Source organism: Nesoenas mayeri, assembly GCF_963082525.1.
Source record: "Nesoenas mayeri genome assembly, chromosome: 6".
NCBI lineage: Eukaryota > Metazoa > Chordata > Aves > Columbiformes > Columbidae > Nesoenas > Nesoenas mayeri.
The window spans coordinates 22,699,947-22,714,302 of NC_137545.1; the positions used below are offsets into that span (position 1 = coordinate 22,699,947).

The 14,356-nt window shown below is 41.3% G+C and overlaps 1 protein-coding gene across 1 annotated transcript in view; it reads right to left on the minus strand.

Moving 5' to 3' along the window:
* METAP1D (methionyl aminopeptidase type 1D, mitochondrial) overlaps positions 1-13,827 on the minus strand; it is a 47,804-nt gene extending 33,977 nt beyond the window's left edge. The window contains exon 1 of the mRNA XM_080346808.1: positions 13,747-13,827. Within this exon, the coding sequence (XP_080202934.1) occupies positions 13,747-13,786 (40 nt within the window). The 5' untranslated portion in view covers positions 13,787-13,827. The remainder of the gene's footprint in view (positions 1-13,746) is intronic.
* Between the last annotated feature and the right edge of the window lie 529 nt (positions 13,828-14,356).

Below are 14,356 nucleotides of genomic sequence, written 5' to 3' on the forward strand. Positions count from 1 at the left end.
AGAATTCTTCTCATGAGCTGACCTTCTGCTGAAATAGTAGGGTCTACCAGAGCATGAACAAATCTTCATAAACTGTGACAAGTCCCACTACTTTATTTATTTACTTAAAGAACACCCATTTCCTTTAAGTCTCTGTTATGAGTCATAAGAAGTATGTTAATAATAATCCATGCAGAACAACCAGAAATAGCTCTGAGGTGAGACCTGCCTTGTCACCTCATAGGTGTTAGTTCAGAAAGCACACGGCAATGAAATTAAGCCTTGTCACCACCTCCCATTTTATCCACGATGCAAGAGTGTGACTTGATTCTCAGACCTCCACAAACCACTGTGGGCAAAACCTCATCTCAGCATCAAACCAACATGTCTTTGCAAGACGACTCATCAGTTTGTCCAGTGGAGAAGGACCTCAACAACTCTAGAGGAGTTCACAAGCACATTTAAACCCAAGCCGCACACAAGCAGATCTACAGTGACCGCACCATCTATTACATAAAGTACCTCATTTTCATGACTTGCTGAAGGAAGTTAGGAGCTCATTGTTGCCATTTTCCAACTCAATCTTCACCTGTATCTATCAGAAAATCTGAAACTGAACAACTGGAATTTATGTGAGAAACAAACAATTTCTTTGCCATTTTCTTTCAATGTTATGCCATGTCTGTTGACTTTCATAATTTAAAAAATACACAAGGCAGGACCTTAATTAAATTTATGTACAACTTAACATGAAATAGATAACCTGAGAAATCTACACATTCCTTTAGAGAACATTGGACATGCCGTAAGTGTTAATGTATAAATTTAGATCATGTTAATTACTGCAATAGGCCTTCGTGGTTCAAAATGAACTTGAATTAAAATTGAAACAAAGCTTTAAACAGAGGTATTTATGGTTGAAATTCCTAAGTAAACATCTTTAAAATGTGAAAGTTGGAGGCTTTATACAGCTGGTTAGAGTGCCTGGTTATTTGTTATCTAAATCCAAAAGAGAACAGTACAACTTTCAAAAACACTCATGAAAGTTTTCTCAGGCTGCACGCTACAGAGTGCGTCTGCCAAAAGACCTCTGAGGAGCTCTGAAGAGCCCTTTATTCCCCTTTTCTAAAGCTTCCATGCAGTGGAGCAGTCTGTTGAACACTTCATTTTCAACATTTTCCTCTTTGTTCAGAAATTAAGAAGAGAAAGACATCTATCTACCGATTTGGAAAGGACAACAGCTCTAAAAAGAGAATTCCCCACGGAATCGGTCATTTAACAAAATAAACAAACAAACTTTCCATACTTTGTTTCTGTCATAAAACATTTCCAGATTGTTTTCCACTAAAATAATGTTTTTAATATGAACTATCTTAAAGGAATTAAAAAGAAACAAAAAAAAAGTCAAACTTCTCTTGTCCAGGAAGGTCTGCAGGAGCTAACGCCGAGGAACAGCCAGTGATCATACAGATAATGCCGTTTGCCAATGAAGAGTGCAGCTTGTAAATGTTACCTGAAATGATTTCTCCTAGATCCTTTTAAAAACATAGCAAGATAATGCAATAACTAAGACAAAATAGAGAATTCTGACACTTCTTATCATACTAAACATAGCCACATACTGTATTTTCCTGCCTGAATTGCACCTAATAAACTATAAGACCCCACCCTGTGGCATATGAATTTTCATGCTCACTCTCTCACGTTTTACAATTAAAACATGTACTATTCTGGTTATGTGACATGTATTAAAAAGTGAAGGGGACTGCTCTTATGGAATTATATATGAGTGTGAATCTTTTTAAGATGGGGCACTTGTTTCTTTCACATCTCTAACGTGACGCATAAACCAAGATTGGGGCCAAAGTGAGTATTTTATTATACAAGCCAGATAGACTATATGGTGCTGATACATAATAAACAAGATGCAGTTGTTTTCAACTTGTTTTTCAAGGAAACCTTGAAATTTGACAGCCACATCCAAAGACTGTGAAAAGACTTTTTTTTAGAAAGCAAGTTCATGTCAATTTGTTCCAGCTCCCAACATGGGTGTCAACATCACCGCTGGAGGATGCTTAGCAAAACCCATGCTCAAAAAGCTTGAAGATCAATGAACGAAGAGGTCACAGGCAGGCAGATCTGCTCTCAGACACAGAGCAATGTTGTCCCATCTGTGGATATTTCTGCCAGTCTGGCAGGCAGTTCACTCTGGTGTTTATCGGAGAAGCGCCTGAAGAAGAGCATCTTACTGTGCAGCACTGGCTGGCAGCGAGTGCCCAGGGTGGAAGAGTTCCTGGGGCAGGAGCACCGGGGAAGCCTGGGTGCAGGAATGCCCAAAGTGAGGGACAGGTAGATGAAGGGCTGAGGAAACCTGTGCAACATGGCAAGAGCTGCTGAGCAGAGGGGGTGCAAACAGGAGCTTTGGTGACAACTGTGGAGATGGATGGAAAGGTCAGGGACAGAAAAGTTACAGCAGTTCAGACAGAAGCATAAGAAGGGACAGAAAAATAATTTGGTAAAATGGGGGAAGGTAGAAGATCTGGGAATTTGGCAAATGAAACCAAAGACATATTGAGAGGGTAAGAAATGATTGAAAGAGAAGAAACTTCTTTTATATAATAACCTGGTTTTAAAACTTTTGAAACAGTTCCTCTTAAAAAAGTCTTCTAGAGTCTGTTTTCACTCTAGATAATATCGAAGAACAATGGTGTGACCTGAATCGCTGAACACAAAATATGAGTGACTTTTCTTAAATGGAAACTAGAACTTGACTTCATACAGTGCCTTTCATACTAAGTGTGCAACAAATTGCTTTAAATACTGGCAGGCAAACAGCCATTATGCACTCAAGAGCTCATACATAATACTACTTAGCATTTTTATAGTGCTTTTCATCTTCAAAGTGCTTTACAAACAACTCATTAATCTCAACCAACACACCTGGAAGGTAGATAAATATCTGCATTGTAGGTGTAGAAAGACACAGAAAGTTCAATGGTTTACCTGAGGCCACCCAAACCATCAGCCCCAAAACCCAGGTCCCACCAGGAGCACTGATCCCAGCAAGTGGGAAGTTCATGAGACACAAAGGTGAGATTTGTGACGTAGGTTCTCAAACTGATCTGCCACTGAGCAGTGAGCTGACAGAGCCCCTGTGCTGCCAAAAGCCTCTGCCTCCCTCACCTACTTATTTCGTAAACTGCTGCACAGCCTCCAGAACAGGAGACTCCTACAGTTCAGACAACAGAAACCTGAAGCCACCGGCCTCTGATGCAAGAAAACAACTTCACTCCTTAGGCATTTGCTAATTAATAAAAAGAGAATGAACTTTGTCCAGCAAGAACAGTGACTCGTTCCCTTGCTGGTGACTGGAAAAATATTCTTAATGTGACTATACCACAATTGTACTTTGACCTTTTTGAGGTTTAAAAAGATCTGATATGATTTTTTTTTCATGCCTTTTTTTTTTTTTTCTTTTTAAACATCAGAAATGTCAATGGTGCAGACAAGAAGCCTGGAAGATATGAACTGTAATACAATACCTGGACTGTGCTACAGCAGACCCTCTATTCCCCTACCCAGGGACAAAGAATAATTAATTTTTAGTAATTATATCTTTATTTCAGATGTTTGTTACTCACTAGATTTAAATAAGTAAACCTGAGAATCCTTATCTGTTCAGTCTTCACATTCATGAATGCAGAGCTTTACAAGTTCTCCAGCCACTGTAGTTACTCCCAGGGTAAACAACTCATGTTTAGAAAAACAGTCAGATAAACTGTTACAACAACAGAAAATCCCAAAATAGTTGAAGGCAAATTTTCCCACACTTTTTCCTAGTACATAAGGGAAAAAAGTAATGGTATAACATGTTAGTAAGGTAAATACGAGCAGTAAAAGATAAAATGACCAATGGCAAAAATGTATGTAGCTAAAAGAGTAATGAACGTGTTCTGTCTGCCTGTCCAGTTGACCTGGAAATCAAAGTTAGAACAAGAAGCAGCTTTTAATCACTCTTCTTCATCTTAATTTTTTAAACTTACAAAAGAAAACAAACTAACAAGGTCACACAATCCAAAACAACATAAAGATACAGGTCTTGATTATTAAGCAGAAACCACGTTACCCACATGTAGAAGAATTTTAAGAAAATTATTTCATTTGCTTTAAAGTGGGCTCGTATCTGACTGCCAACTCCACGCTTTAAAAAAAAAAAAAGATGTCAGATTTACAAATCCTGAAGAAAATAAAGGCATAAGAGCAAACGAAAAATAAAATGATACAGGAAATACAATTAAATTTAATTAGACTAAACACTAACGCTCACTGTTGAATCATAAAAAATTTCTACAAACATTTTCTAAATGAAAAAATCCACCAGGATAGCATTCTGCAGCTAAAATAATATATAATGTTTATGTAATGCAGCTTTTATAACAGAATGAGACAGATTAAAGGGAAACATACAAGAACAGAATGAAAATATGCAATTACCTCCACTAAAATCTGGAAGTATGAAAATGATAACGCAGTAAAAAAACTTCACTTCATGCTAACACTAGTGCTGCAACATTTTTTGTTATTTTGTTTAATAACTTGTCACTTTATTTGTAAGCAGAAATCAAGAGATGTCAGAGTATCTTCTGTTGCTGCCTCTGTTCTTGCTCTTCCCTGCTTCTGTTTTCAGTCTGGGTTAAAAAGAATCTTTTCTCCTAATTACCAACGAACTAAAACCAGATTTTACTCACGGAGAGGTACACTACCCATCAGTACAAGGCAATACTACAAAAAAACAACAAAAAAAATTAAAAATGCAGGAGGCGAGGCCTGAACACAGTTTTCTTTCAATTCCCTTGGGAACTGTGGTACTACAGGTCTTGGATTCCAGCACAGAGAGGATCATGTTCATCAGTTACAGCAGCTCCTCTGGGCCTAAGTCCAGGTAGACTGCTTGTCTAAACTTGATGAAATATAGGCGCCATCAGGTAACAGTCGTGGTCAGGGAGACTCCAGAAATGTGTAACTGAAAACTAAAAAATGAAATTAAAACACTGCTCTAGCCAAAGAGCCTCTTCCTACAGGATGCAATAACTATAAGGTAGAGAGTCTACAATGTACAGGCTGCTCCTTCTATACTTTCTCTTTTCATATATGTAATATGAAAGACTGGGCACACAAGTATATTTTAACAAACACTGATTTTACATAGAAATACTTAGGAAAGAAACCACTGTGATAAATGCGCACAGCTTGAACAAGCACAATGTCAAAAAGAAAAAAAAGAATAAGGCAAAAAAAAGAAGAGGCAGTTGCCCTGTAACCTACTCCCCCTCCCATCGCATTACTTCAAAATATTTTCAAATTAAATTTTAATGCTAATAAATATTGCTAGATTGACAGCAGTGGGATGTGGTGTCTAGAAGCAATGCAAGCTATCCAGGGTTGGCACATCACCACGTCAAACTGTCAGAGAAAAAGAGGCAGCAAGTCTGTCTTGACAGTGGTGCCTTTCCACGTGCTGTAGGAATGTGCTTGTTTGAGAGTGGGAGAGAAGGAAGGAGGAATAAAAACAAGGGGGAAAATTATACAATCCCAAATGGAGAAGATCACTGTAACCAGGGGTCCCACAGGTGGTGTCAGCACGGAAAAGACATACAGACAGCATGCACAAACAAGTACTGCTTTGAAATCATAGTTTTCAATGGACCAGCAGATCTGTCACTGAAGACTGCTCAAAAATTCTTAAGCTTCCGCTTAAATTTCCTCAGGATTCACAACTATTACAACCAGATTATATCTAATATGACTGAATACCATGGGAAGGAAAAATAGCTTAGGTTTCACGACACAGACCTCCACTGTAGCTTTAGCACCAGAAAAGATTCAAAACGAGAAGCAGCCAGTCTTCAGTGTGACTTCAGCAGAAACCCAGGTTCTCTCCAGCATAAGAAATAAAAGCATCATGACATGATGGTATGGCCATTCAACTAATGAAACAGTTTGGTTTTTTTTTTTTGGTAGCCTCAACCTTACACTCCAGCTCTACATAGAAAACCACGCAAGAAACATGGGAAAGCATGTCAGACCAGCTCAGTTCACTATCCCCTACACAACTAGAGGACACCCACAACACACAATTGCTAAACTTCACAGACACATGGTATGTTGATTTTGTGTATGCCTTAAATCCAGCTCCTGGTCTAGGTAGGGTAATCCAGTGCACGAGCCTGAGTAAAAGGAATGCGTTGTCTAAATGTAGAAAGCTACTTCACGTACGTCCATGGTTAAACTGCATGTTAGCCTGGTAGCTTGGGAGCACAGGCGTCAGGGCAGCCCCCAGGCCTCATTTCATTCTGTCAATGCTGCGCTGCCACCAGACCCTCCACAAATTACTCCCTCGGCACTACAGTTTCTCCATCCATCAGCCAGTGCTCACAATTTCAGTCCCTTTTGTCTGCCATAGCTTCCTGTGCTGCCAGCTCTCGGAGGCAAAAAAATGTTATATTATATACTCACAGGGCATCTGATCCTGTGATTTTGGTTAGAGGAGTTATCTGCTCTAAAATATAATTCACAATTTGAAGCCCAGAGTTTCTTTAGGGATGATTCAGTTCTCCGTTCTTTCTCTTCAAAGGCTACATATTACAGTAAACAAGCTTAGAGACCAGCAGAGCCCTGTGATACACTCTGCTGCTATTCCTGACGTTTTAAGTAATAGAACGTGGAAGAACCAAGAAGCCAGAGACTTCACTTGTAGTTTGATCCTGTATGTAGGCTCGGCAGGGTCATCTGGTGTAGAATTTAAGAGTCTGTATCTTTCTTCTCTTTGATTTAACCTCTAGAGATTGCAAAGCAGTATCCTTTATTCCATTGATTTGCTGTATGAGTACAGAGAAGTTAAATCCGTCATTCGCTTCCCTGCAGAGCCACACTAAGAGTTGTGTGTTTGTTAATGCCGCATTTGTGAGCCTGAAGAGACCTACTCCTTCAGTAAGAGACAAAGTTTTCCTTTTGTGCTGCCCAAAACCAGCATGGAACTGCGCATCTGGAATACAAATCACAGACGTGACTTTTCACCCTATTACATGGTATTATGTTGAGCCTTGGCTTCTATAGCTGAATCCAGGTAAGGAAAAGTCAGACAAGGACAACAGCCTCTGGCAGGTGACACAGAAGTTGTTCATGCAAACAGGGAGTGCTCCTTGTTCAGCGACATCCCCACGTCTAACTCTGAGGACAGAGAACACTGTAAAACCTGTTTTGGAAACATGTCAGCAAGTCAAGTCCCTATGATGGGGCATCTCAGTTTCTTGGTAGAGGCTTTTCCAGAGCTTTCTGGTATTTTCTTTCAGGGCCGGTAGCCAGATGGACACCAGCACTTATGGAGAATCACTGCACCAGGGCGGTGAGCTGCTGCAGAGAGTGGCAAAGTTTCAGAGTTCTGTGATGGGAATGGAAAGAGAAAGCAGTTCCCTTCTGGTTAGGGAAAGGTCCAAGTGAACTTTAAGGAAAATGCTGCAAAATTGAAAATTATACATGTAAATACATATTTCCAAAACAGTTAAATTGCCTGCAGGATTACAGCTAGGCTTGTCTCACTTAACTTCTTGTACCTGTGCAATGTATTTGTCACAAGCTCAGTACTGGCAGATGTAGGGCACTACCTGGGCTCTGGCCACACAAGACGCAAGGCACACAGAGCAGAGGAAGTATTCACAAAAGGCTGAAACTAAGTATTCTTCAGAATTTGTCACAAATTTTGTCTCTATGTGTGTTTTAGTTGTAACTGCAATGGTGGCGCTCCAGCACCAGGTCAATGGGCACCTTCCTACAAAAAAGAAAAGACCTTTTATGTATGGTGATGAACGGCTACCTGAGCAGGCGTGGGTCAGCAAAGCTGCTGCTTTATAAGCCACTCTCCTCCCTCCTGCATCAAACAGGAGCAGGGAGTTGCCAACCTGGACATAGCTCCCACCGCGGCGGCTGGTTTTCACGTAGATCCACAAGCTGATCCCTCTCAGCCATGGCTGGATATCCGTGAATGACTTCCCTTCGTTTAAAGGCAATCTCAGCTAATGCTGATTGAGAAACCACACCCTACAAATCCACCCACAGCCAGAAGTGATAGATCTTGTCAGAACAAAGGGACTGTGTGCTGCCAACAATACATTACCTCTCAACTGAAAGAAGAGAACAATTAAACACTTTATTGAAAGGGGAATATTTTTTCTCTCATGCCTCAAACCATGAAAGTGCATGTCTCCCCCAGAGTTACTCATTGCTGCACTGTTGAAATGGGAATAATTCCTTGTCTGCTTGATTATTTTCAAGGCAGGGATGAAACTGCCTTAGGATCATTTGAAAAATGCTAAAACTGTACTACAATCAAGTGGTTTGAACTTGCACCGTGCATCATTTACAGCTGATAATGCTAATGTTAAATTCTGGAGACATGAGTCTGTCTACAAATTAATGGAAAATGTGAATTAATATTTTCTTCCAGCTAATTGCCCATCTCATATATTGCACAGTGTAGCCAAACATCATTTGATCTTGAAAACTCCAGCAGAAGTTTTAAATCACTTTTTCTCATCTGCCAAAAGATGTCAGAAATACAGGACATATTTCATTACCATTCTGGAGTACTAGTAGACATTTAGTCAAGTCTCCCCAAAACGGTTATCTGTATCTGCTATGGTCAATTTTTGAAAAGCATTAGCTTAACAGTATTTAAAGTCATAATTGATTAATTTTTTGAATTGTAAATTTTTAAGTTTCTTTTCAACTGTGATGAAGATATGGATGAAGAAATACTTTTAGAATTTGAGTATTAATAGTGCTAAGGAGATTTTTATGATCTATTCTCAACAAGAGAATAATCTCGTATATGTTGAAGTTTATGGTTAAATACACTTATTAAAGAGTAAGCCACAACAATTTTTAAAAATAAATGTAACTCCTATTTCAAAACACATCAATAAAAAGATGGAAACATTGATTCATTAGTATATGGCAGTTTAAAATGTGGCATACATGCTTTGATTTCAGAAAAAAAAAAAGAAAATTACCTCATTTTGAGTCCTTTCCTCACTTCCTCTTAAAAATATTGAACAGTTTTCATTTCATGAGACTGTGAACTTTATCAAGGGTTGCAAACTAACAAAACGCAAAGTATGGACTGTGTGTATCAGAATAACTGCTTAGTAAAGATTCAGCAAAGTTTTTACGGAAAACTCAAGAGACAAGAGTCTTTTATGAGGCAGTCATTACTGCTCCATCTTCTAACTCAAATTCACTCAATTTCTTAACTTTGGTTAAATGTTTTATGTCAACTCCAATTCCAAAGCAGGAGGAAAAAAAAGACAGGTTCCCATTTGGACAGAATGCACAAACCAGCTAAATATCAATAATGATATGTATCAACTTCAAATTAAGGTTAAGGTAATGGAAATTACATTCCCCTAAAATACAGCTTGGTACCTTATTTTTCACAGGGGTGACCCCTGCTTCCACAAGGACCAGTAGGCACCCTCAGCTGTGTTCATGAAACAAAGCTGACCACAGGTATTTAATAAATTCTGGATCATGAGTAAATATTTAATAAGTAAAAGAAATATAAAAGGAAAGGAAACTAAGCACACTGGGCAAAGGATGCCTCATCTCAGCTCACATGCTGCTTCTGCTAACAGTTCAGAAAGGTGCCAGATTCTCTGCAGAAGGCTGTGTGGGTGAGGAGGTGACTTTCTGGCCAGTCCTGGTTCCCATCTATGGAAGAAGTGGGTTAGTGGCAGCAATGGGATATCAGAAACTGCTGCAAAAAAGATTCCCAGAGATTGAAGACAGTTCTCTCCCCTTGCAGGTGGTGGAAACTGCAATGGTTTTGGATAGATATGATTCAGTAAGGTAAATTATTTCATCTTGACCATGTTTCTGGAAATCAAAAAGCCAAGGAAATGGAGATTTGCAGAGATTTACAGCAGGCACTTGATTTATTTAACCACCTCCCAGCTGGAGACTCCATAGCACACTCTGTACACTAACATGCAGAGTTCAATATCAAATGGTAATGTATAAGCTGACTACCAGTTTTACCATTGTCAATGGCAAAGCCATGTCTAATGACAAAGAAAAACACTAAGTAAAATTAAATATAGGCACTTTACCTACAGGATGTAAACCAAATCAACTCATATTGCCTCAGTCACTTGCTACACCTTCTTCTATTAGTCCACCCTCTGCAGGGTCTGAACTAATGTTTCTAACTTCTGTAATGCTTCAGAATAGTTTGACAATTTCCATATAAATACCTTGCTGGAGAAGTGTTTATTATTCCTTTGAAATACTCCATTTTGCCTAGACTAACTATGAAGTATAGACAACACTGAACCATGCATTACTGACAAGACCCATGAACCAAACTGGTGATCTATATAGCCCAAATAAGAATGTTCTTTAATATGTAAAAAAACCCCAAACAAACTGATTTCTAATGAGAGTTGGCACTTCAGACAGACTCAGAAGCGCAAGGATATGAAGCCGTATTCCAACAAAACCGAACTCCAGCTATGCCCCCCTCCTTTTTTTGAAAGAGGTTTTAAAAACACATTTATGTATTAATATCTCCAGTTTACTAAGGGAGGGGAAAAGAGTAACGTTCTCAGAAAAATCTTGACAACAACCATTTCTAAGGCTCTGCATCCGCAGAAAAGTATCTCTCAACATCTCACATACTGTGGTGCTGGAAACAGCTACAGCTTTATACAAGTGTGGAATTTCCAGGTTTACTGGCACCCATTTAGGAACCTGCATGTGTACCCCCAGTTCTGCACGTGGCTTAACAAGGCGTGTATGAGCAAATGCATGCAGACTACATGTCTAAGCGATGTATCACATATCTAGGAGACGTATCACACACCATCAGCGTACTGTAGATTAACTTTAAAAGTCTGGCCAATAATACACCACACAGATTATTACACAATACTTATTCATTGTTAGAGATACAGAAGCAAGATAAGAAATCATTTTATCAGCAATTAACACAGTAAGTAACTAATTTTACAAGGGATGTCTTATCAACAATTATTTTCCAGTGGCTGAAAGTCCTGAAACTTCATTACAAGAAATTAGGGGCTTCTACTCTAGTAATTTATTTGCCTAAAAATTAATAAATCAATAGGAGATTGTTATGCCATAAACCATTTAAGTTGTATTTGTAGACATGCAGTTCTTTGATGTCTTCTACTTTATTTTATTACTCAATGAAGTATCACAGATGCAATTACTGGAATACCTGAAACTGTCATGATATGTAATTAGACCATTTACAAGTCAATGGATCACCATAAAATCCACACTATTTGTAGGTACAAGCCATGACAAGACACACCGATTTGATGTGTCCATGTTCTGGATGTTTCTTGTTTTTGTTTTACAAAATGGTAAATGCAATTCACACATTCGTGAATCACCTGTAAAATTATTTTCAAATACTGTTCAAGAAGGAGTGACAGCTAAAACTCAGTTCAACCACTGCAAGGCCACTCTGAAGTCAGAGCGTGCAGAGTTTCACAAAGGTTTGTGCAAACCGCTCACACTCTTACAACGTCAGGTACCTTCTCCTTGGGTTGACAGTGCTGCAATTCTGACACATTCTGCAAAGAATATTCCAATGAACTCTCAATATACCTACTGAAAAGACACAGACTGTCCTTTTAGCTTCCTGCAATCTTTTGTCCAACTTATTTTCTTTTTTCAAATATAATAAAGATTTTTTTTTTTTTTTGCTAGCCTAAGTCATTCTGATATGTGGAGGAAGTGTTTAACCAGTATAAAAACTTCCAAGATCTCTGCTGTTCAAATGCACTTATCTAGAAACAGTTCCATAATAAAGAAAACTTTCCTTTCGTAATTTATAAAAACATGACAGCAGAAATAAAGAAAAAAACCCACAAAAGAGGCTATAAAAAGCAATTTTTATTCCATTTAGGTAGAATAGATTCCCTTAGGTGAGCAGAAATCTAATTTAAATTACCTCTGTCTTTCAGTATTTGCAAATTAAATTATACTGAACTGTCCAATTCAGAGAAAATTGGATTTAGTTTAATCAGTCTTGTCTGAACTATGACAGTTTTGCTTTTTCAACTTCTGGAAATGCATATCCACTGAGGGAGCTGAACAAGGTCTGATGCCTGAAGGGACGGTGTGAGGGCTTAACAAATTTAAACGGTTTGGCTCTTTTAACTGGATGACAGACATTGGGTTTCTAGGTGTGGAGGGGGCCAGAGGAGCCGGCAGGGCACAGACACGTGACCAAAACAATATCCACAGCAAAAACATGGCAGACACAGAACTGCTGAGGCAAATAATGAAGAGCAGTATGAAGCTGCACACCAAATTTTAATCCATTTAAGACTAAAACTAATAAACTATTGTTTGTATGGTATTATATACTAAAAAATGTGATTCTGTTCCACACACTTGCACACATGTGAAAGAGTGAAGGTTTTGACAGCTGTTAGAAATATAACAAATAGGAGACTCTGAAGGCCAAATGTTGCAGCTCTTCCCAGAGTTCAGCTGAGGCTCAGACTCCAAAAGTCCAGTCAAACTGAAATTTCTTTATGGGAACATGAGTCACTGAAAAAAAAATTACATGGCATTTCTGCCCTGCTAAATTCAGGATTAACTATGAAGAAAAAGTCTTTACATTTTCCACTGTTTTTCAAGAATATTGGATAGAATGAAAAGTAAAAGCACAGTATAAGATCAGGATCAACAACATGAGAAAAAGGAATTGATACTTTGTTATGCCAGCTGAAAAGCATGGCAATATTATGCTTTAGCTGAAAACACAGCGCAGCTTAATATTTAAGTTAAGATTAGTCTGGGATCACTCTGCCCCATATTACAACACTAAATGTCTGACAGTCTCAAAAAAAAGTAATCATATAAAAGTCTCTCGTCAAGATCATTGTGAGGTATTTCCTTCTGTTTACACATTTAAGATTTTACAATAAGTGTTAAAAAGAAACACAGAATGGTGCCCCAAGAGGTTCCAATCTTATTTAACACAAGACACTGAAACGTTGAGGGAAAGGAATGAGAGATAAATAACATTACGTGCATAACGTAACACATTTCTCAGTGGAGTAGAGCATCTTGTACAATTGTTCTTACATGTTAACAAGTCAGTAAGACACACGGGAGTGATTCACTTGTGACCGGTTAGGTGGCAGAAAAGCTGCTTTTGGGAGGACATGGGAGAGCGAGGGACCTGAAAAGCCGTCACATACACTGAGGCGCCAGCGTGCAGTAAGTTCTGCGGCTGAGTGCGTTGGCAGAGGAAACAAACGCACTTCTGACAGATTACTTTTTGCCAAGCACTGAAATTATCCCAGCAAGAATTATCCCAGCAAAACGGGTGCGAAACGCTCCCGTGTCTCACCCGTGCGGTGCGGGCCCCGGGCTGTTCACCCCCGCAAGCCGGCGGGCGCTGTGCCGCTCTGACCGGCGCCAGCCAGGTGAGGAGCCCGGGCGCCCAGGGCCCGCGCAGCGCTGGCAGCGCTGACACCGCACAGGCGGCAGCGCTGACACCGCACAGGCGGCAGCGCTGACACCGCACAGGCGGCAGCGCTGACACCGCACAGGCGGCAGCGCTGACACCGCACAGGCGGCAGCCACGGCCGCGCCGGCTCGCGCGCGCCTCTCCCCGCTCCGCCCCGCGCCTCCCTCCCTCACCCCGGTCCCGTGGCGGCGCGCGCTCACCTCCACTCCGCAGCGCGCTGACAGCTCTGGGCGCCGCCATCTTGCCCCTGCGCGGCAGGTCACGTGGCGGCGGGAGGCACGGCGGGCGGCAGCGGGAGAGCTCTGGGAGCCTCGCGCCAGGCGCGGGCGGGACGTGCCGGGCGCGCGGCCGCCTCGCGCGCGGCTGTTGTTGAGGCAGCGGGGGCGCCGTGCGAGTCCCGGCGCGTGCCGCCCCGCCCCCGCGGCGCTCGGGCGGGTGCGCGGCCCCTCGGGCCCCCGGCACCGCGCGGAGCCGGGCGGCGTCACCCCGCGCGCCCGTGCTCGCCGCCCCGTAGCCCTCGCAGGGCGCAGCTCGCCAGCCGGCGGGCATGGAGCGCGGCTGCTCCTCGGCTGTGGCGGGAGCGCCCCCTTCCCGCCCTTCCACGATGGCTTTCAGCGGGGCGCTGGGGCGGCAGCGTGGGGCAGGGCGGGCTGTGCCTGGCAGGGCGGGCTGTGCCGCGGGCCCCGCGGGACGGGGTGTGCAGGTGACAGCCCTCCCGGGCGCTGGCATGCCCAGCGAACTTCAGGCTGTTCCTCTGCGGTACTGCTGAACTGCCCTTCTCTGTACCTCCATCCCGCTCAGCTTCACAGC